This window comes from Primulina tabacum, chromosome 2 (assembly GCF_025594145.1).
Source record: "Primulina tabacum isolate GXHZ01 chromosome 2, ASM2559414v2, whole genome shotgun sequence".
Taxonomy (NCBI): domain Eukaryota; kingdom Viridiplantae; phylum Streptophyta; class Magnoliopsida; order Lamiales; family Gesneriaceae; genus Primulina; species Primulina tabacum.
Window position 1 is genome coordinate 6,105,428 of NC_134551.1, and position 24,292 is coordinate 6,129,719.

Consider the following 24,292-nt stretch of genomic DNA (forward strand, 5'->3'; position numbering starts at 1 on the left):
ATTTTCTCCAATTTCACTCCACATATATCAGATCAAATTACCCTTGCATTTGCATAATTAAATTGTTTTGCAAAAATCGAAATATTTCTGATTGTAGGTGACTATTTTTTTATTTTAAAATTTAACTAAGTGGGGAGTAATTGTCCCTAGTTAATGGTTAGTTGATTTTTCGTCCATCTATACCGTTAATACTATTAATTAAAGTTAAATCTCGAATAAATAACTCTTGGTGTGTTGTTGAAGTTTTTTCTAGAATTCCATAAATATCTTTTTTCAAGGAAAAATATATCTTATTCAAATTTTCATCCAAATTAAACTACCACACATATTTTCAATATCTCACCCTAATAAAATTAGACACTTAATTGTGTAAAAAAATTAAACGCTCACTCAAAATATTTGGATGCAAACGTTTATTTTTTAGTAATCAAAAAATATTTTATTATAACATCAAGAGTAAAAAATTATATACAATTACTCTTAATTGTGTATTCGAATCTTTTCAAACCGTATAGTGACACAAACTCAAATCCTTCTTTGTCATTAACTCGCTCAAATTCTAGGTAATTACACTTTCTAAGAATATAAGAATAATATGTATTAAATCTTATGTGTGGGCAAGCGCACACACATACATGTAGATACCGGAAAATTACATTTGTTATGTTGTAATTTGCGCATTTTTCATTTTTTGTTTATGTTATTGGTCAATTCATGATTTTAGTCATGTAACTTGAATATTTTTTCAATTTCGGTTATATTTCACCAAAATACTGACGTTACAGTAGAAAATACTCACGTCTCACCAGAAAATGCTGTCATGAAATATGAAATTGACGACATGTCTGGGGTCACGTCAAAACTTCAAGCAAAAAAAATAAATTTGAAAAATGTTCAAGTTAGATAATTGAAATCTTGAATTAATCAATTATATGATAAATTTAAAAAATATAGAAACCAAAAATATATTTCCTCTCGTATGTACCTCACTAAAATTATTCTGACCTCTGCCTATGTGCACGCAAAGCCTCTCCTACTAAACAACTAGCTAGTGCTGCCCATTTTCTCACATTATATTATTAAAGTCATCCATAGGGATATACATACATACATATATATATATATAGAGACTTGATACCCTGCACCAAGGGTGCAAGGTATTTATGGGTTTGTTTCAACTTACTACCTGCATGGGCAATGAACGGCCCAGATCACTCCATGTAAAAAAAAAAAAAAAATTTGGCTCGAATCGACCCCTGCAGGCAGTGCCCGCAGGGGTAGGGTCGACCGAACCGTATTTATGGGCGACAGAGGTCAGCTGTTTTTTTCAAAAAAATTTTTATAAGAGAAACAATAGATTAAACAGAAGCGTGAATGAAGAAAGAAGCCTTCTGTTTAATTTATAGTTTTTCTTTATAAAAAAATTTGAAAAAGACAGCTGGTCTCTGTCGCCGATAAATACGAATACTCACACATGCATATATATATATTTGCATATAGGTCCGAATAATTTTGGTCCTCGCTAAAATTTTGTGGCTACGAAAACCCATTGACCAGTGGCCGCCCGCTGCCCTTACCAGCTTCACTTTCCCATATATACACGTATATGAGGGTCTGCATATTAAATTTAATTGTATGATAAATCAATGCGTACGAGACTGTTCGGATGTTGAAAATATATATGAATTTGTTTTGTGTGAAATATTTTAACAGATCAAAATTAACAAATGATGTTTTTTTTTTAATGTATGTTACGTTTAAAATTAAATCAAAATAAGACATTACATGCTCATTATTACGGTTTGAAACGAAGCATTCGTTTTAATTACGGCAGTGGATTAAAAAAAAAAAAAAAAAAGAAGCTAAGATTGGTAAGCAATTTTTTATGTCTCCAAATTGTCCAATTTTGAATTTTTTTTGTTCGTTATGCATGTCTTCAAAATTTGATTTTAGTATACTAATTTATAGTTTTCCAATTGCTGGCACACATCGGAATAGTAAACAATTTTTTATGTCATGCTAATATTTTTCGATACAACGTAAGTATTTTCTAGTATCACATCATCACTATGACGAATTAGGACTCATGAAAGTCAAAAAAATAAAAATTTGTAGATCAAAACACAAAATATGAAAGTTTAGTGGATCAAAAAGTTATTTTCCTATATATACACGTACATGAGGGTGTGCATATTTGAATTAATAGGAAAAAATATGCATGTTCCACGTTGAAAAATGTTGTTTTTATATATAAAAAACTATCCACTTGAATTAATGTAACTTCGATTTTTTATATATTTTGTTTCGACGTTAATATGACAAATATTGTCACATCTTGAGACCGAGACGTGGAACATCCGACGTCGTCAATAATCACACAAGTATTCACAACAAACCTCGTAGTAATCAAATATTCAAAACCAGTCTATTTCATAAATTATATCAATTGTCTTTACAAAACTTGAATGAAATACGGAAGGATAAACAAATATAATAAAAATGAAATAACATGACTGGTCTCGTTACGAATTGACATTTTTACCATCCCTAGAAATATTCTTGTTCTTCTTCCTCAACTTGTTAAATTTTATTATGTTGGAGATATGCGTGAGTTTTAAAACATGTATTTGTTTCTAATTCTCTTTTATTTATCATAATATTTTGATATTTTTTTAAAATTTTTATATTGTTTTCTCATTATATAGGATCAATTCATATTAATTTTTTTTATATCAATAATTTGTATTTTCCAACAATGTGCATTTATTATTTTTACTTTATATCTTCTCTTGGTTTTGGATCATGTCATTTTTTTTTATATTTTGGGTTTTTAAAATTGTGCATTGATTTATCAATTTCTTCATTAATATAGGTAAAACTTCTTTATGAGTTTCGATATTTTTGCTAAATTTAAAAAGAAATTTATATTATTTTCATGTATGACGACACATCAGCTATCGAGCAATATATTAATACATACATTATTGCAAACACTAAAGGTCTGATCATTTTCGGTTATGATATGAACTAAAATTATTATTTCAAATTTAAAGAGAAAATAAACCAAATAATTATGATATTTATTTCAAACATTATTATCAAATTATCATTTATGAATTAACAAATTAACTTCTTTTCTTCTTGATAAACTTTATATATAAACTTATTCAAAAGATATTTCATATTTTCAATTATAATTTTTCAAAAATGAACATTCTAAAATATCTATATAAATATTCAAATATATATCATTATTTTAACATTTATTTTCAGATATCTCTCATTATCTCCAACGTATGATATTTTTTAATTTTTGTCGTATCTCAATAATTTAGTCTTATTAAAAGATACATCCACGTCAATTCACCATCTTTGTAAAATATATACTATGAAATACAGTTGGAGATACTTTATCCCGCACACTTTTATATTTTATATATATAATATAATATAATCATAATAAGTAAAATGTAATTTTAATCATAGCATGAACTCTATCTGATAGAGGACATGAAATATACTTAGTGAAATATTATTTTTATTTTAAATAATATTAATAAAATTTAATAAATTAATTATTTCTATTACAAATTACGATACATTTGATTTTTAAATTTCAAAATTCTAATGTGCTTCGTGATATAAATAAAAATTTGAAAATTTTAAAAATTAACGATAATTTTTATGATTTTAAATTAAATATTATATATTTTTTATTTTAATTATTGCATAAACATATAAGATATATGTTCACTTTAGATTGGACTCTTTAGATAAACACAACACACATACACACAGAGTTTAGTTTTGATGTCCACCAATCGTGCTCACATCTGTGTTAATTAATGAGATGACATTCATCTATCAAATATGATTAAGCATATCAAAAGGTATATCCAATAAATGAGTGTAGGGTCGTACCTGATAATTTTCAGATATGAGTCGAATTCAAAAATTGAACCCCTCAAAAAATGAAGTATGATTAATATTTTATAATGTTATATTATTTGAAGGAAAAAAATAGTTTTTTTTTGTCTGCTAACTTGTTCGATTTTGAGTTTTAATCTACTAAATTTTCAAAGTTCAGTTTAAGTACATTGACTTTTAATTTTTGGTTATTTTAGTCCAATTGTTAAAGTATCACTGAAAATGTTGACGTGACATTGGAAATTACTGACTTGTACGATGTCACGTCAATAATTGGATCAAACTAGAGGAAAATTAAAAGTTGGTATACCAAAACAAAACTTTGAAAACTTATTACCAAAACTCAAAATTGAACTAGTGGATTAAAAAAATATTTTTTAAAATTTAAAAAAAAACATTGATGTAGAAATATATGTACAAAAATCAGAATAGAAAAATTCTCCGAATAATAGAATGTAAAAAATATATTAGAATACATTGATATTTTTATTCTTATTATATCGTGCGTTCAACTTATAAATTAGTTTTTATAAATAAAACATGTAATATTTTAGATATTACTTTTATTATAATATTATTATTTAAACAAATAGACGTTTCGAAATATAAAAGATATATCTAGTGACAAATATAATGGCATATTAAAATTAATACTTTAAATTTTATTAGGGGAAAACCTGAATATTTAGGGAAAAAATAAAACCTAAATAATAATATAAATTTTAGTATTTTCATAAACATTTTTTATTTATATTTTGTATATATTCCTCCTTTTGTTGCAAATGTTATAGTAATTTTTATTTTAATTAATGTTATTCCTATAAGTCTTTTTTACATCAATGTGATATTAATAAATGGGGGTTTATGGATGCTATTTTTCTTTAAAAAAAAACAAAAACCAAATCGTCCTGCTCCTCTACAAGTCTATAACTCAACCCCATTAAATAAAATATATATTATTATTAAAAATTGTTCACTAAAAATTAAAGTGCCGTACATTATATCTATAAATGGGCCATGTTGGATACTAACATATTACCCTATAATAAAATTTCGGGGCCCTCCTAGACAGTTGGGCCTGAGAAGACGTCTAATATGTCTCCTCTCAGACCCGGTCTTAGATGAACGTCACCTCATTAGTAGAAACTTTATATATATATATATATATATATATTATGTTTTCGATTTTTCTCTTGTCATAATAATTTAATTTACAAAAACATTATCACCTACTTTTTAAGAATTTTTTGACATATAATAACTAAAACAAAGTTGACAATTACATTGCGTAAAACTTTATCCGCCCTGTGATCCTTGAACCATACAAGTAATGTGAAGCGACTCCAACAGGCATACCTCCAACACCTCAATGCAATGAGCATAATCCCAAATGTTTCGATTTCTAAACTGTCAAGTCTATAACATTTATCTCCTTTATGATCGTATGATAATTTTATCACCTCAAATAAACTCGAGGTATTTATGTAACATTTATCTTTCTTAGTTCTTACTACAACCTTATTGTCGAAAAGAATTCTTTATCGTTGTTACTTTTGTACAAACAACAAAAAATAAACACTCGGCATCGATTGTAGTCGGCCCATAATTATGTATGATCTAAGTAGACCACAAGCTGCGAACTTTTTTCTGTTCATTTGCAAAATCTGTACCTGGAAATAGCAAGGGCCACATTGTAATTCCCAAAAACTAGCAACATTTAATTCTTTGTCCGAACCAATACAGCACATGGATTGCACATTAATAGATGTTTTCTGGGGGGGTTTGGGGGGGGGGGGGGGGGGGGGGGGTGCGCAAAAACAGGTGAAGATAGTAAACAACATTGGATCATATGTTTCGAGATACAAAAGCATTTTCCAATGATACTCTTCTTGGATTTATAACTTAATATTGGTGTTTTCATTCAGAATCGATGTAGCGGAAGAAGTAATCTAGAAAAAAGTTTTCATCGAAAAAGGTGAGTGAAAGACGTCTAGAATGAGCCGCTGCAGACGACGAATTTTCAGAGGGCCGATAATTTTATGAATGTCCCAAGTTGATGTATTAAACAAATAGAAAGCTACACCACCCAACAAACAAGCTTTTGGGATGATATCTTTCTTGGGTTTATAATTTAATATCAATGTTCTTGTTGAGAGTCGACGTAACAGAAGAAGAGACCCAGAAAAGACCTATCATCGGAAAAAGTAAGAGAAAATTGTCCAGAGTAGGACGTCATAAATTATGGTTTCTCAAAGGGCCGACGATGTTATAAATGTCTCATATTGATATATTAAATTAATAAATAGTGACTTATAAATTCTTACATCACTCAGTAGACAAATCTTTTGGGATTGTACCCTTATCAGGTTTATTACCTAACATAACATAATTAATAATTAAAGTTTTCGAGCTCGATTACTATTAATAGTTAAAATTTTTGTTCTTTGATCTATCAGAAATGAACTATGAGAAATTAGCCAGATATATAAGGTGTTCAGAGGGAAAAACCTCCAACTCCTAACATGTTTCATGCAAGGACATACAACTTGGCCAGGCTTTCATCTTCTGCATCATCTTTATATTTCCATGAAGAAATAAAACAAGAGAGCGAGATAACCGAACTTGAGGTAAAAGAATGCAAGTCGTACCAAGATTCTTTAACAAAGTGGAAGATGACCCTCCGACAAAAAAATATGTATCTGGCTAATGCCTCTTCATTTCTTGGAAAATAGTCGACACCTTCGCGGATAATTTTGGCAGGTATTTGAATAACTGAAAAAAGAAAACAAAGATTAGCAAAATGCTTAGAATATCTGTAAGCAAACAAAATGCCGGAAATCGATTGAATAGAATAAGATGAGATAGCGAGAGAGAAATTTCTTAAAGGAGAGACTGTAAAAACTGATTCAAATGCTAGTTTTATTTTCTTTCTTACATTTCAGCAAGAGAGGAAAGCTTATTGACTTCAGAAATATGAAAAAAGCAAATAAGAAGATCTCCAAATGACGTACTGAACCCGAAATACAGACATAATCCATTGTGAGTATTCATTACATTAAGCCACCTGTGTTTAGACCAGTTCATAAGTTGTTTTTCACTAGTTCAGTAGTCAACCATGACGCCTGGGAGTGTTTCATCAATTATTATGACAAGATGTTCCTCATTTCTAAAAGGTACCAAAAGGTTACGATTTCTAAAGACAATAGCTCATTGTATTTTCACTTATGAACTTATCACATAAAGCAATATTACCACAAACCATGCACCTACTATATAAAGCAAGATGTCGAACTATATTACATAAGATAGAAAATAATCAACAATTAATTCACATGCATGATAACCTTTATGAACAAAAGGGCTCACATGAATGGGAATTGAAGAAAATCTTTGTCCCAATGTGATTCTCGAATTTATCAAGGAGATATGAAATATGTCAACAAGGCCTTTCAGAACATTTCTACAAATCAAGTGTAACCGATATTTATGTCACACGTGATAGGTTTTATTTATTAACACAACTTTTTGTATCATTTTGTACATCAGATACAAAAACTCACAAATCATGCATACATTATTTAAAAAATGAACAGCAGATAACAACATGGGATCGGGTTTGGTTTTAAAATATCTATTGAGCTTGCTTTCACATTTGGAATTTCTAATCCAAGATTAAATCACATGATGTTACATAAAGTGTGTAAATCGGATATATTACTAACTTGTACTGGTAGCTGAAAAATTTATAGGAATATTGGGGATGTCCCCGGTGTGTGCGCATTGCATTTTTCTTAATTTATTCACCTTAGATATTTTATGAAATAATGATTGGAGTAACCTCAAGTAAGGCTAGATTAGTTTTGTTAAAAAAGGAAATAGTTGATGAGTAAAAATAAAACAAAAAGATAGAATATGGAGAGGCAACATACCCAGAGCTTTACACAAGCATCTATTACAACCGGGACGAAGCATATAAATATAGTTATGGCAGCCTGATCCACCTCTAGTCCATAATGCTCAACTATAACCTCTAATAATGTCTGCCAGCCAGATTCAGAATGATACCTACACATGTAACCGTTGCTTTCACCTAAACTATAAAGAAATAACATAAGGGAAAAACACTTTCTTAAGTAGTTGCAGAAGACTGAAGTTCCTGGAACGTGTAACTATCATATTCTCAGAAAATCTAGATCAAGTAACAATACCATGACTAAGGGTACAAACAAATCCAACTGACTGGTGAACTTTTCTATCATTTGATTCATATTCAAAATTATCAAACTTGAACCAAGCTCGATCATAATCAAAAAAATTTCACTGATATTTTATAAGTATATTTAAATTAAACAAGCTTACAAGCATGAGCCATAATTCGAGTGTGTGCGCAATATTCCTCGTTAATTAGGTTTTGACCAAACAAACCAAGCTCAAATTCGAATTTCCACTGGAGTCCAGAAGAGTCCATATTTTGGGATTTTAGGTGAGCTTCTAGTCATCTAAAAAATTTCAACTCGAGTTCAGTGTGCATGCACACCCTATTTATCGGTCGTTTTGAATTTCAAACTTTCTAAAAATCAGTATGCACAATTGCACACATTTTGTAGTTCGATATTAGATTTATTAATGGAGATAATTTCGAGTTGCACCGCCACATGGAACGGTGAACAATTGGTTCAAATTGGAAGCAATATAGAAGTTCAATTAATAAAATCAAATTGATCCAGTTTTAAATATCATGACATGCAACATATTGTAGAATGAATTGATTTTGCCTCAACTGATAGGGGTGGTTTCCTACAACATAATTGTATGTTGTGTAGTGGTATAATATAATTCGGATGATAATGGAGTGAAATAGGTAGAGCCTGAGTGAGTTTCACTTGCATAATTTTAATAATTTTTTCCCAGTTTTTAAACAGGTCCTTTAGTGAAAATCTCAACTGATCAAACTACCATAAACTGTGATAATTTTGTGAAGAAGGGGGAGGAGAGTTTTACCCCAAAAAAATATCAGTAATGAGTATAATAAGAAAGGCTTTCCCAGTGTCTGAAATGTTATTGAGTATCTTATAACCCGTGAATTTCAGCAAAGCTACCTGCAAAAGTTTGCCAGAAAGTGAAAAGACATAATCTGAAGTTAGACAAAATGTAGAGACTATATTTTCAAACGTACAAGATTTGATGGCAGAAAAAAATTGCAGGGATATGATAATGAAATGATGATAAAAATTTATGAGAGGAAATATCAGATTAAAAATGGACTTCTCTTTCTTTCAACTACACAAAGCTGAATATGTTGCATTTCAATTCAAACTAAAAAATTACATAACTAAAAAAATTACATGCAGTGAAGTATTTTGTGTGAAGTATCAAGAATAAATATTGCAAGAAACAACAGAAAGTGGGCACTACCAGAAGAACAGAAAAAGTTGTCCCTCGTACCATCTACAAATGTCAAGTTCAAGCATTTCACACTCAAAACTGTATTTGTTTGCCTCTTGTTAATGTTTAACTGGAGTCTTTTTATCAAACAATGAATTATCTTCTGCTTTCTGATGTTGAAGCATCTTAGTAGCAATTATGACAGACATAGTTAAGAAATTAATATGAGCCCAGAGTTCATATAGAGTCCAAGAGAAAGAGAAAAGACTGAAGAATAATACACTGCAGTAGAAGTAAGAAGAGAGCCAAATTTGATGAAAACTCACTTGATTCTGAAAGAAATATAGAAGAGCGAACAATGACACCCCAAACACAATGTCTGACCAGATATTTGCGAATGCTCTACGGTTCTCCAACCTCCGCTCATCTCTCAATGAAATTCTGTTTGGTAACAAAGAAGTGACTGATGACTCCAAGTGGTCTAGTCCGCTCATTAGATAAGATATTTAATTATGATCAGGGGAAAAAGAGAAATTTATGAAAATAATGGTTATAACGTTAGGAAAACTTACGCTTTCTGTCGTATTACCAAGAAAAGATCCTCATCAGAAAGAGGCGGAGATTTACCAATCTCTACTTCAAGTCGATAACGGGCTTTCTCAATATTAAGAGCCTTGATCATTTCTTTCTTTTGTGATCTCCTCACATCAAGCAACTCTGCAGCGAGTGGAACGGTCTTGACGTACCTGTTCAAGATAATGGGAACTTTGATGGCGTGAAAATGAATAAAACTACAATAGGCCAACTGTCAAGAGACATAGCCAGTACCAAATGAATCTTAACTAGTAAAGAGCTAGTCTATTATTAATTTAGAGTAGGCCATGGCTTAATCATGCGCCTATACAGCTTGAAAATTGACTTCCTCTCTACAGCTTAAAGCAACAATTTAATCAATGCGACTAATTAATATTTTCCCATGTTCATCAGCTAAAGTTTGGAACTTGATCAAAATTTAACTGTTTTGCTTCATAACATTCTATTCTTTTACAAACCCAACAAGGTTTTTTCAATCCTCTCGTCCCATATGAGCACTTGTTTCAACTTTATGATTCAAATTAAAACAAAAAAGAAAAAAACAGAAAACTTTACTATGTAAAATGTGACCCCTTTGCTCTCTCTCCTGACCTTCTGTTTCATTGGGTTGTGTTTAGACTTATGAATTTAAACTTAACGAATTTCAGATTAACCGCTAAAAGTCCCCTTTCAGCCAATATATTTCAGGTGATTTTTGATAAATTTGAAATTAGCTCTGCCTTACTGTAATTGCAAGTCTGCTCCCTTCAGAAAATGACAGAGTAAGCCAATTCTTGTCCACTTTTTAAAATTTAGAAATCAAGATCACCACCATGTCATCACGAGGACTTCAAAAAAGTATATAACTTCACTAATCCAAAGAGGCAACGCATAGCATGTATAAATATACCTGTCCAAGAACGGCATGAGAACATAGTCATGAACTAAGAAATCCATAGCCCATGGAACAATGATAAGTACTGCCAAAAATTTGGCCTGAAATAAGAAAATTAACGTTATTGAAATGCATGGATGGCTTGGCTTATAATACTTTTCAAATAATCATCAATGCAACTAGACATGATAATTTAGAATATTTAGAAACATATGTCTCACCAATGCAAAGAGCTACTGCATCTTTATATGCCAAAATTATAACTTTTCCATTACCAACAACTCGACTCAAAGTAAATAGGTGGAAAAATATAGGCAATCGCTGATACTATTAGATTTTACTGTATGAAAGGACATAAGCATGACAAATAGGAATTTCTATTTTTAAACTCAGTTTGGCCAATTCAACAGACCTCATGGTTCATAATGTCCAAGCATCTTGTGTATTTTTCAATTCATCAAAAATTGATTTACACCGCAATAGGCCTTCAAAATAGTACCAACTAATCTGAGCCGTCAAAATCACTAACCTATGCCTTGTCCAAGAAAATAATTTAAAAACCATGGAAAATTTACTTCAATTACTTAAATTGGATGAGTGATCATGTACAGAGTTTGGCTCCACTAAATTCTGAATCCTACATAAAATCCTAAATAAATTATTGTTCATTGGAGAAGATTAGGTAGTAACCCACATATCCGTACTGGTCTTACGGTCTTACCCAAGGAGCAACAAGCAACAAGGCCAATAACTGGAGTGGTGTTTTCAAATAGTTTTTCAGAGCGTATTTCATGATCTGTATTGAAACTGAGATTCTGTGGTCCAAATAATTATAAACGGCATTCTGGTTAACGGATTAGATAATATAGCTAACAGAATAACAAAGGCAATGACTGAAAATCTCATGAGTATGATTCAGGGAAATTTTTTCTGGTTACTTTGCTGCAGTTTAATGATTTTCATGATTTTTCATCTTTGACTAGACATAAGAAAGATCCACACGTACAAAAACAAAGAAACGTATAAAATTCAAAGGACTGAGGAAACTCTCATGTTTCATTTTAGTCCTTTCATTATTCATGTGCTTGAATGGCGTAACAAGAGTCTTTTAGCTTCAACATCTTTCCATTTGGACTAATGGCTTAGAGCATCAAAACCAATCTATTTAAACCCCAGGATTCAAATGGTAGACACATACACACTAACACATAATTTTAATATAGGACGCCAACTTTAATGATCGACATCCTAGAATTGGATCATACTTCATGTTTTGAGCATTGTTTGCTAATATCAGTCCTCTTATACTTCGAACTCCAAACAAGTTCTTTCGGGCGTACAACTGAAGTATAATATGATCTACATGATGAATTTGGACGACCCAAATTGGATAAGAAAATAAAAATCCTACTGCAGAATCTGGAACTAAAGGACATTATATTCATATTCTTGTATGTAATAAGCACTGTAACAACGCAACAAGATTGACAAATAGTAAGGTATGGTATGAGAATTGTCATCTTGACCAACATAAAAGCATAAGATTAAATCTTGACAGAGTTATCTTGATAACAATTTATCAATCACTCACCGAATTGACCGAGGCATAACGAAAAACTCGATCTTCATAAAGAATGTCATCATCTTCTCTGCCTAGAACCATATCCCTTACAGACTTAACCAATCCTCTCCCAGAAAACATGTCTGTTAAATCTTCTCCTATATCATTTCCAGGCTTTCCAACAGCATCATTCGAGTTTTCAATCCATGATGCGCCATTTCCAGCATCATTACTAGTTCCATCAACAAGCCAATCTTCCCACCTTCTACTCTCCTCATTCTTTACATCTTCCTGTGCTTCCCTCAACTCGACAATTGTCTCAGCTCGCCTTTTCCACGCTTCAAATTTCTCATAATCAGACACTTCATCATCACTAGAATCTTCGGACTCTAACACATCAATCACATCCTCATCTTTCAAACCAAGCCAATTCCCATCCTCGTCAAAAAAGAATATCTGCCACCAGCTTTTCTTCCTCTTCGAATATTTTTTCTTGGCATTCGCAACCAGGCCACGTGACTTTTTCCTCACACTTGACAATCGAACCACAGCAGAAGCCGAATTATGACTCGAAAATGAACTTTCGGAGCTACTGTTCTTGCACCAAGCTAGACTTTGACACAAGACAATTGAATTGCTCATGAAGAAAATGTATGAAATTCCACATTTTCAGCCTCATATACCAATAAAAATGCAATCTTGGTCAGAGACTCACCAAAGATACAATAGAAACCATTGATTCAATCAATCATACAGCCTCAAGAAATGCAACATGGTCTCTCAATACTATCCAGACTTTTAAAAAAAGAATTTTGCTAGTGCGCCATTCTTGATAAGATGATTCCAGAAGCTAGAAGAGGGCTCTAAAATATAAATGAGATTAAGCCCGTGAAGCTTCCAGCAAAAAACTTGAAAAGAAGACCAGAATTCTATATTGGGAATCGGATAACGGTCTTGGCTTCATTCTCTTCGGATAAACCCATCGCTGTTTCAGTAATCGTGTGCACTATAACTGTACAGTCGAATTCTGACTCAAACAAGACATTGCACATTTTCGAAATATTAATAAAAAATTAATAATTAAATTTGTGTTTTTTCATATTATCCAAAAAATATCTTATGTAAAATGTCATGTAACTGAAAACGAAGGATCAAGTTTAAAGTTTTATTAACTTAAGTGATCTTACTATGAGATTAAGCTTAAAAATGTTTTTATTTTTTATTAAAATTTTAATTATATCAAGTAATTAATAGAGAAAATACTAAATAAATATATAATTTTAAGAATAATGCATAAATTTTCAAATTATCAAACAAATAAGTCTCAAATTACAAATTAAGTGGAGTAAAACTTTAGTCAATAGTTGTTGGGTCGAATGTCATCCCTTAACAGCAAAGAAAGGAAGAGTTCAAAAATTTATTCTGATGCATTTTTTTTTCTTGTTTAAAATTTTTATATTATTAAATATCTATTATCTAAAACAATACATATTATAAAAAATTTATTTAAATTTTTTGCGTTTTTTCACGTTTTTTTTCACTTTTTACCAATTTAATATGATCAACCGTTTAGTTAATTGTTTTTCATATTTTTATCCGCAACGAAACTTTTTAGACACATCACTAGAAAGAAGTGGAAAAATATTTTCTTATTTTAGATTTACTTATTGATTTTTAGAAAAGATTTGCTAAATATGATATTTTAAAAATATATTTTTGGAGCTTCCATTATAGTTTCGATTTCATTTGTATATTAGTTGTTTAACTTTTTTAATATATACCATTTTGAACACATGTTTCGCATATTTTAGTATATTAGAAAAATGCACGTGCGTTGCACGTGAGAACATAAACTGCTGAAGATATATATGAAATTTTGATCACATTTAAATGAATTAAAACATGGCTAATAGCATTTATCAATTGAAACAAACCAAACAACAAAAAATAAAAAATCATGACCATAGACGTTATATGAATTGGAGAAGTTATCTTATCCACTTGACACACTTTTCAATATGCTTCTTGGTTTATTTTAACAACTCAACAACTCTCTGTCGTAGTTTGTTATAATATGCATATAACCATTTTGGTATACTCAACAAGTATCTGATCGTTTTTAACATCTATTATGTTATTTACAATCCTCATCTGAGATCTGACATGCTCGTAGTTTGCTTCTTTATCAAGGCATTTTTTCGGTTTTCTACATTGCTTTTATCTGATAATCTTATTTTTCCGATTATTTGTTTTGTTGTTAAATGATTTTTCAGTTTTTGACAATCATCAACTATAACTCTTAAGAGAACATGTTTTTAGTCGTGATAGATTTTCACTTGTGACTAAAAGTATGCATAACCTATATATTCTTCAACAACATAATCAATGAATAGTGTTGCACATTATTCAAACATTGTGATATTTGTGATATCATTTTTATATATTTAGTATCAATATTGTCAACATATAGCTATAAGGTTAATAAAATTTTAACAACTATTTCAGTATTTCTCAATCACTGTGATAAAAAATACTTGAAAATCTCTTCAAATGATTATATCTTAGAATTGTGTCCTTGTTTAATTTGATGCAATTCAGGAAAGTCATCTCGTTCGTCATTTTTTTGAAAGCTTTAGAACAATTATTGCGTGCATCATGTCATGAGGATGATATAGTTTCAATCTAATTTGTTGTGTCTAGAACATAATATTATATTATTCATTGAAACAAAACAAATTTTCTTCTGTTGAGTTTACATTTTGTTTTATAATATTTTATATTTTATGGAACGACATACAAAACTAATAATTGTATTTTAAAAACCTTGAAAAAAGACACGAATAACGTAATTAAATTATGCATATGTGATATCATTCAAATAAATGTCAACGTATTTGTCTTATTAAATATCTCATACAACTGTTTATTTCATAAGCATTTTATGATAGTCAAAATTAATTTTATGAAATATTGTAGAATTCTATTTGAATTTCAATATTTGGCTAAGTGAATTTATTTGGCAAGGAGTTTTCTATGCCAGCATCGTATATCTTATGAATTAATTGGTTAGACACTTTGACTAAAAAAAGAGACAAAAACAACATTTTAGTCACTTCAAAATATATCGAGATTATATTGGAGGAAATAAAGTGAAATGGCTCAATGTCTCAATAAAATGCACAAAATTGATTTATTGTGTTCACAACGCTTTAGAATTATTCTCATATCATTATAAATAGAATGAGAATTATGCACATTTTGTTTTTCATGTATTTTTTTCTGACTGAAGAATTTTTTTTTTTAAAAAAAACTATTTTATTTTTTAGAAATATCGACATTTTATATGGCATCCATATGTCGCAAACCATGAAGTAGAACCATAATAACTATATAACAACTTAACGTACACATAAAATTCTTCAATTTCTTCTTCGGTGTGCTTCATTGAAATTTAAATCTGAATCATTCTTGATCTTAACATTTTGTTTTAAATACGATTTAATATATATGTATATGTTTCATATTGTTTAGTTAGACCTAATTTCAAATATCTATAAAAAATGTGCTTGAATTATATCATACAGAAATTAGGACATATTAATATGCAACATTATTTTTTATTTAACATGTCTTTTTTCATCCACTATATTTGTCTTAACTTTTTTGTTTAAAGTTTGACGCATTTCGTAGACTATATGTATAAAGAACCAATAAATTATATATTTCATAGAAGCCATCTATTATTCTCTTCGTAGAACAGAAGACCCAAAATACGTGACTTTGATTGGTATACTCTCATACTTATTTTCATATAAACAACAAGGCACATCATATAATATTAGAAAAACCAATTACCGCCAACAATATTAACCAAAATGAATAAAAAATCATAACACAAACACTCGATAAGAGAAAAATGATAACTCAAAGTTTAAAATAATTTATTTAGTACAATAACACAGAAATGGAAGTATATACGAGCAACAAAAAACACAAATCACTCTCAAATTAAATACTAACTCATATTATTCACAATTTGTATAAAATTTCCAATATTTTTTTCAAATAAAGAGAAGGCGCCGTATGTTACGAGGCCGGGAAGCCTCCTCAATATGAGGGATCCCTCAAAATAAAAATAGAGAATGCTTTTATCCCTTTCTCCTGCTAATCCGGTAATTTCCGAACCTCTCTTTCTCACCCACCCTATTCTATTCAATGGAGGACTTCTCCATTCCTGCGATTCCCAACTCCCTTAGCTTATTTTATATATTATTCTATATATAATAATAAAACTATATGGTTCCAAACGGCAAAATAGGCTCAATGATCTCTTTCTTCGCTAGACCGGTCCGGCGCTCCGCGTGGTTATATTCGTACATGTTCCGACTTGCCGGTCATTATGGATATAGTGGCATGGCGAGTCGGGGGGGGGGGGGGGGGGGGGGGGGGGGGTTCTTCTTACATTCCTCAGCAGAATGACTCTTTTCACGAACCCGCAGCTATTGAGTAGCCTTATTAACGTCATTATTTCATAGATATTCCACATCTTTTAAAAAAACGCACACACAAAGGAAAAAATTGTGCCTCGAAATCATCATGAAAAAATCCTTCAATAAAATCATTAATAAAAATAGTCGTAAAAATATAATATAAAGTCACGCAATTTTTCTTAAACCAAAGAAAAATATTAGACCGTTGACAAAATATATCTAGCAACAACAAAGCATGCGTTAACTGGTGATATAATTAAAATTTAGAATCATGCATAATCATTGAATTAGAACAAAAGCACATGCAAAAAATCTACTGGATATTATATCTTTTAACAATTTATCCATGTTTTTCGTCCACAAGATGACTCCTAAACGTACCGAATTTTTTTAGCCCATCTATTATTTTCACAATAAATATTACTGCAAAAATAATATAAGCAAGCACATAAAAACTCAAATTCAAATACTTTCTATCAATCTAAATACAAAAATTTTGAACAAAGAATACAATAATGTCGTAAAAAATTTTAAATATTGATTTATAGACAGGATTCTGGAAAAACATTTGCCTCAATAAATAAAAAAATATTATCACTTGATATTCTGATACATAAGGTAAAAACAAAAAATATTTCGGCATTTTTATTATTTTCTAAGTCACTTCAAACTAAGTAATCTAAGCAAATAGAAAACATGCATTATGTGTTTAAAAATTAACAAAATATCTCAACAATAAAAAATTGAAAAATAACCATTTTCGTGGGATATGTGGTTTTGTTTTCTGTTTTCTTTCGGCAAACAAACAAATCACATAAGCAATACAAACATAACATGATCAATACATGTGACATATAACAATAAAACATGTTAACGCTAGGGTAAAAAACTAGCTTCTATCATTGCAAGAACACAAAATGATCAAATGGATCATATTATTTAATAATATTTATTTAGCAGCATTTATAAAAAAATTGACTAAATAGCTTAAAAACAGTGTTTGAAATCACTTACATTAAATAATTTCTCTCAATCACGTATCTCTATTGACACATAAAGAGTCTGAAAGTATATTTATTCTAAATGGGAGAAAGAATTTTTATATGACCTTAATATTTATTAATAATTTATTTTTATTCAATACGACTCACCTTCCTTCGTCTTCTCATTATTACCAATCATTAATATAGTAGAGATTTTCCATGAATTTGACAGCAATGTATAAATTTAAGTAACTAAAACTAAATTAAAAAGTAAAGTAAAATAATAATTAGTTTGATTGAGTTAAGTACACTATTAATGATCCTATTAAACTAACATAAAAAAAGATTTAAATAACATCATTAACATGACAAATTGTAAAATAAAAAATGGTAAAATAGTAAGCTCACAAAAGTAATTCATATATTTAATAGATTAATAGATAATATATTATTTTGTAATATTTATTTAGCATCATATATCGAAAATTGACTAAATAGCTTAAATGTTTACATTTAAATCACTTACATACAAACATTTTCTCTCAGTCACGTATCTCTTTTGATACATAAGTAGTCTAAAAATATCTATATTCTAAATGGGAAAAAAAATATTTTATACGACCTTAATATTTATTAATAATTTAATTTTATTCAATCACACTCATCTCCATTTGTCTTCTCATTACTACCTTAATGTTCGTAATATTAAAAATTTATATAATTTATAACATTATGATAGTGATTTTCTATGAATTTAATGTCAATGTAAAATATATTAGAGTAATTAATTTTAAATGTAAAAGTAAAATTAAAATTACAATAATAAATAGCTTGATTGAGTTAAGCACTCTATTAATAATCATATTAAACTAACGTAGAAATAATTTAAAGAACCTCATGAACATGAAAAATTATAAACAAACAAAATGATAAAATAGTAAGTTAAAAATAAAAGTCATATATTTATAATATTTATTTATTATTTATAATAGTAACATATGTTAGTAATTTTAGCAATTTTTTTAAGTGTATAACATTATGATAAGGATTTTCCATGAGTTTGACGAAAATGTATAAAATTAATTAAATTAAATTTGAAAGTAAAATCAAGTCATATATTTATAATAGTAATATATGTTAGTAATATTAGCAATTTTTTTAAATGTGTAACATTATGATAAAGATTTTTCATGAGTTTGACGGAAATGTATAAAATTAAGTAATTAAATTAAATTTGAAAGTAAAATCAAAATAATAATTAATTATATTAAATTTGAAAATAAAATCAAAATAATAATTATCTTAATAATAATTCTTGTTTGAGTTTAGTACATTATTAATAATTATATTAAACCAACATAGAAAATGACTTAAAGAACATCATTAAAATGATAAATTGGAAAACAAATAAAATGGTAAAATAGTAAGCTCACAATTTAAACTCATATATTTATAATAGTATTAGATTTTTTTTAAATGTATAACATTATGATAAGGATTTTCCATGAGTTTGACGAAAATGTATAAAATTAAGTAATTAAATTAAATTTGAAAGTAAAATCAAAATAATAATTATCTTGTTTGAGTTGAGTACACTATTAATAACTATATTAAACCAACATAGAAAATGACTTAAAGAACATCATGAACATGATAAATTATAAAACAAATAAAAGGGTAAAATAGTAAGTTCAAAATAATAATTATCTTGTTTGAGTTTATTACATTATTAATGACTATACTAAACCAACATAGAAAATGACTTAAAGAGCCTCATTAACATGATAAATTGTAAAACAAATAAAAAGATAAAATAGTAAGCTCAAAATAATTATCTTGTTTGAGTTATGTACATTATTAATGACTATATTAAACCAACATAGAAAATGACTTAAAGAACCTCATTAAAATTATAAATTGTAAAACAAATAAAAGGGTAAAATAGTAAGCTCACAATTCAAACTCATATTATTTATAATAGTATTAGATATTAGAAGTATTAGATTAGATTTTCTTTATTTTTACTGTATATCCCACATAATGGCTATGTTTCATACTTTGTTTTTTTTCCCCAAATTTCTAAGAGATTTATTTCCATTAAATATTTATAAATCAATCTAACATCTATTTTACACAGGTATTGTAGTCCCAATGATGATCAAGTACTTCCTAAACTGTCGGACAAGTTCCTGCCATTTGTCTCGAACGGCGAGAGCAAGACGCTGAGTGCTGACAGCAATATGGTGATCACAAACAGGATAACAGCAGCAGCTTGATGGCAGCCATTGACCAAACCAACTGCCACAAGAGGGCATACCATGCCACCAATTCTTCCTATAGCAGTGGCTATTCCAACACCAGTTGATCTTATATTCGTAGGATATACCTGTTGAACAACAAAACAATATTTAAATGACAAATCTGAATAGACAAATAGAAGAGTCGGACGGGAGTTTTAACATATTAAACTAGGAAAAAAAGCGTCTATGGCGATGCAATTTGTAAAAGCCAATGTACATGTGATTCATGAAGTTACTGAATGGTGGTGCTCTAGTCCCTTCTGTTATGAAGCAAGAAATTTCATTGTTCCATGAACTCCAACTCATCCCTCCATGAAAAAGAAAAAGGTTCAGATTTAATCCAAAGAACGGCATACCTCTGGAGCATAAATACAGGCAACAGTGAAAGTCGCAGAAATAAATGTGCGAGCTCCAAACAACAAAGTTGTGGTCAAAATCTCATTCGGACGACTCAACAGTGGAAGAAGCAGAATCGAACCCAAGACGAACATCAGTACCATGGAAAGCTTGCGACCCAATTTGTCTACTGCAAATGCCGATAAGATAAGCCCGGGAAGCTCTGAAAGTAAATCAAGAATCTGTTTATTTAACTAAACATTTCTTAGAAACAACACTAGATAAAGGTTAAACATATTTTTACATCCATAACGAACTTACCTGCCAGACTTGTAAGAAATACATCAACGTAGAGGCCAGAATTCTGGCCTTTCGCAGAATGCAATCTGATGTCGGCACATTTACTTTCCCCGCTGCTCAGTTCAGAGGTTAACAATATGATGCCATAATATGAAAACGTATTCCCAAAGTACAAAAACCATAGAAGAAGGTGTGTTCTAATTAATTTCAGAGAAAAAAGTACAGATAGTGACGAGGAACTGGAATTACAATCATGAGTTCCATCTCTTTTTGGGGAAAGCAAATGAGTATTTTCTGACGCAGTATAGTGATCATGCCATTGATCAGAAATAAGCATTCCGGTTCCAAGTGATATTCTGTTTATCAGTGCTGCATTTTCCAGAATATTACGAGCCTCCATAATTCTGCCTTTCATGCATAGAAATCTTGGAGACTCAGGCACAAAACCATACAAGAGAAGTACGATGAATGCCAGAACAGACGAAAGTGCTACTAACCATCGCCAGCCAAGATTTGGTGATACAATCTGTTACAAGAAATAGCCAAATATGAGGTTGTGAGGCTCTTGAGTATTCAGATACTGTAGCTGCTGAATGGAGATGGATGATAATTTAACTCTCAGTCTGTGAGCAACTTTGAGCCCCGGTTACTCTGGAAGATTTGAACCTCCAAATATTGATCAAAGCTGTTGCTTTAAAACTTAGTTACACAGTGGTTTTTTTTTGTTATATGCCGAACCGAACTAACCAACCCCATTTTTTGGAAAAATCAACGAACAAATCAAATTTACAAATAACCAAACTAACAGAAATAATCAAAATAATCAAACTGACCAAACTAACTAAAACCAAAACATGCATAAAAGACTCCCCTAATTTCGATTTATTTGGTACTGAAGGAAAATAAGTGACACTCAACCGAATTGATAGATAATTATTAAAACAGAATGACTGGTCAATTGGTTTTGTGGGTTAGTTAGTTGTAACGAACTTTTGAACAACCTTATCAAGCAGCATTTCGATTTCTAATCAATTCTAAGAATCAACATATGTGTGTGCTCGGGTACGAAACATGTATCTTCAACCCCTTCATAGCCGACGAGAAATGGACTCAAATTGCAAGGAGAAAACATATAGCAAAATAAATTAAATAACTAATGATTGTCTTCAATTTTTTAAAGTTTGAATAATAAAACAGAATACACAGTATAATAGCATACCCATGCAAGTGCAGCCTCAAAAATTGTTCCAACTGTCCAAAAACTAGATAAGACAATCATCCAAGCACCTCTATTTGGTGTTGGAACAAATTCCAAAAACCATGATGTAAATATATGCATACCCCCAAGACCGATTCCAGCTATGCAACGAACTATTATTAGTGACATATAATTCGGTGAGAAAGCACTTAATAGCCCAGCCACAGCTGTTATAGTAGCCACACCAAGGATACTTTTTCTGAAAGGAAAGCAGAAGTAGATTTTGTCAAGAAAATATGAAACATATCAGTGCTGATTATAGAACTAGAACTGACATAGCACTTGCCCCAATTACTGCATGAAAAGATATTGCTATTGCTACTTGAGTGTTGTGTTTCGACTGCTGTGCATGTAAGAAATCACATAGGAAAGTAGAGCAATTGTCTCCTAATAAATGCTCAAAGTTGCCATTCATGGAATTGAAAGTACAGTTTTGGCTATAATAAACCATAGGATCGGAAGCATGCCTTAATACCAAAACTTATAGTTAATGGTAATGATACAAGTCTAATATTTTAAAATATATGGCAGCTGAGATACCATATTTTAAAACTTGTATATGTGGGTCTCATAGATAGTTTTAAAGGAAATAAGAAGCAAATGTTGCTCCGTAATGCAGATGAAGTATCACACCTTATTCAAAATTGAAAAATTGACTTGAGTAGACAAGTAAAATCCAAACATCTTACTTTCGTCCAAAAGAATCCGATACAAGGCCCCAAAAAGATGCTCCAACCAACATGCCAGCAAAGACCATAGTTGATATCAAGCTCTTTTCAGCAGGAGAAAGATTCCACTCAGATTGAACAGATGATCCAATAAATGAGAGAATCATCATCTCCATAGCTTCAGCAATCCAACCCAGTCCTCCATAAGCAAGTAGAAGATATTGGTATCTACCAAACCCAATGGTGGCAAGTGCTTCATCTAGGGTAAACTCTGGGTCAAATGGTGCATGAATGGAATGCACCAATTACACAAATTAAAACTTGTTCAGTAATAGAGGGACAGAATAAGCCTACAGTTCCAGGTAAGGAAATAACCTTGCAAATGATCCTAGGATACACATTTCATGCAAGAATTCATGAAGCTAAGTACAAAAATTGTGTGAGGGGGACTCTAAATGTTCCTAGTCATGTGAAAATGCCTTATTTCCTTCCATTGTTTGATCGCCAAGTAAATCTTAAACAAACCATCTTCATAGCACAAACAAAGCATGATATTCCATGAGCATCATAGTAGAACACTTGATGTAAAAGGTTGGGGAAGCAATTCTCATCCTTTGGGCTATGAGGCTTATATATTTCGACTTCAGTTTAGCTACATTTCTTTCGTAGCTGTGATAATCCCAAGAAGCTTCAAACTACAACCACCATTGCTCTTGAAAGAAAATAAATTAAGAGAGATGAAACTCTTGCTCACAAAAGATAAGAAAGAACTGTCAAAGATTATACATAGGAATCTTCAGTCAAAATCTAGAATCTCGAAATATGAATTCGTTATCACACAATAACTTCACAACAGCAGTGCAGAAAGGCCCAGAGCACAAAAATAATCCGATTGAAATTGAAAAGAGTATATTATGATATGCTCTTCTAAAGTTTCAGAATCAAACTAATCCCTTGAAACTTTCATTTCATACACACCATCCTTCTATATGTAAAAACTGCCGTGTTCTTTTCTTGTGGTTTATTATAAAAAAGACAAAGCTTTATTGACCAAACGAAAACCCAAAGGATCTTGGGGCCATATAAATGGGCTAATGAGAGTGTACAATGAACCCTTCCAGCAATTTTTGATAATTATTTTCTTAGTAACACGAGATTCAAACACATCGTTCCAACAAGAAGTACAAGAACAAACAAATATCATTTTATTTAAACACACATTGTGGATAAACCACCTCCCCACAAAACACACCCACCTTTCCTCACCCCGAACACCAAATTTATCAACAAAAAAAAATAGATGCCGATAGTCTCACTAATCATAGGATTCTTACCGAGTGACATTTGGTGGCTAATGTTCGCGTTGACGTTGGAAGGGATGCAGTGAAGTTGGTCTACCATGTCATCAAATCATTAAATATCTATCTTGATAATACTTAAAATTTATGTACATTTAATTTTTCAATATTAAAATATTTTTTTAGGAAATATGCTGGCAGGATAAATTATTAAAAAAGAAACTTATTCGATGGTATTTTACTTATTTTAAAATAACATTGTCGTTGGTAATTTTTTTTATAAGATGTATTTAATTTAAACAAAATTACTATGTCACA

General features: G+C 30.2%; 2 protein-coding genes across 4 annotated transcripts; both read right to left on the reverse strand.

Annotated features, from left to right (window-relative positions):
• Positions 1-5,344: 5,344 nt before the first annotated feature.
• On the reverse strand, positions 5,345-13,308 carry LOC142528119 (protein DAY-LENGTH-DEPENDENT DELAYED-GREENING 1, chloroplastic-like). 3 transcript variants are annotated; one of them, XR_012815617.1, is made up of 8 exons: positions 12,372-13,308; positions 10,796-10,881; positions 9,885-10,058; positions 9,639-9,753; positions 8,929-9,026; positions 7,857-7,992; positions 6,576-6,699; positions 5,345-5,699 (listed from the first exon to the last, which is right to left on the reverse strand). XR_012815617.1 is itself a non-coding variant. In XM_075633204.1 (7 exons), the coding sequence occupies exons 1-7, from the start codon at positions 12,981-12,983 to the stop codon at positions 6,631-6,633; spliced, it is 1,290 nt and encodes a 429-aa protein (XP_075489319.1). In that variant the 5' UTR covers positions 12,984-13,307; the 3' UTR covers positions 6,012-6,630. The 3 variants fall into 3 exon arrangements, 1 of the variants encoding a protein (XP_075489319.1); XR_012815616.1 differs by having other exon boundaries at positions 5,348-5,597; positions 12,372-13,307; XM_075633204.1 differs by lacking the exon at positions 5,345-5,699 and having other exon boundaries at positions 6,012-6,699; positions 12,372-13,307.
• A 6,601-nt stretch (positions 13,309-19,909) lies between these two features.
• Positions 19,910-23,976, reverse strand: LOC142528133 (organic cation/carnitine transporter 7-like). The gene is made up of 5 exons (XM_075633219.1): positions 22,698-23,976; positions 21,970-22,207; positions 20,772-21,276; positions 20,471-20,673; positions 19,910-20,200 (listed from the first exon to the last, which is right to left on the reverse strand). Exons 1-5 carry the CDS (start codon positions 22,850-22,852, stop codon positions 19,973-19,975), a joined length of 1,329 nt encoding a protein of 442 aa, XP_075489334.1. The 5' UTR covers positions 22,853-23,976; the 3' UTR covers positions 19,910-19,972.
• Positions 23,977-24,292: the final 316 nt, after the last annotated feature.

Coding starts and splice junctions, on each gene's coding strand:
- LOC142528119 (XM_075633204.1), bottom strand. CDS start 12,983: ATGAGCAATTCAATTGTCTTGTGTCAAAGTCTAGCTTGGTGCAAGAAC. Junction 10,882..12,371: donor GTTATGCCTCGGTCAATTCG/GTGAGTGATTGA, acceptor TTCTTATTTCAG/GCCAAATTTTTGGCAGTACT. Junction 6,700..7,856: donor ATGCTTGTGTAAAGCTCTGG/GTATGTTGCCTC, acceptor TTCTTTTTTCAG/TTATTCAAATACCTGCCAAA.
- LOC142528133 (XM_075633219.1), bottom strand. CDS start 22,852: ATGGAGATGATGATTCTCTCATTTATTGGATCATCTGTTCAATCTGAG. Junction 21,277..21,969: donor TTGAGGCTGCACTTGCATGG/GTATGCTATTAT, acceptor TTCTTGTAACAG/ATTGTATCACCAAATCTTGG. Junction 20,674..20,771: donor ATTTCTTACAAGTCTGGCAG/GTAAGTTCGTTA, acceptor ATTTACTTTCAG/AGCTTCCCGGGCTTATCTTA.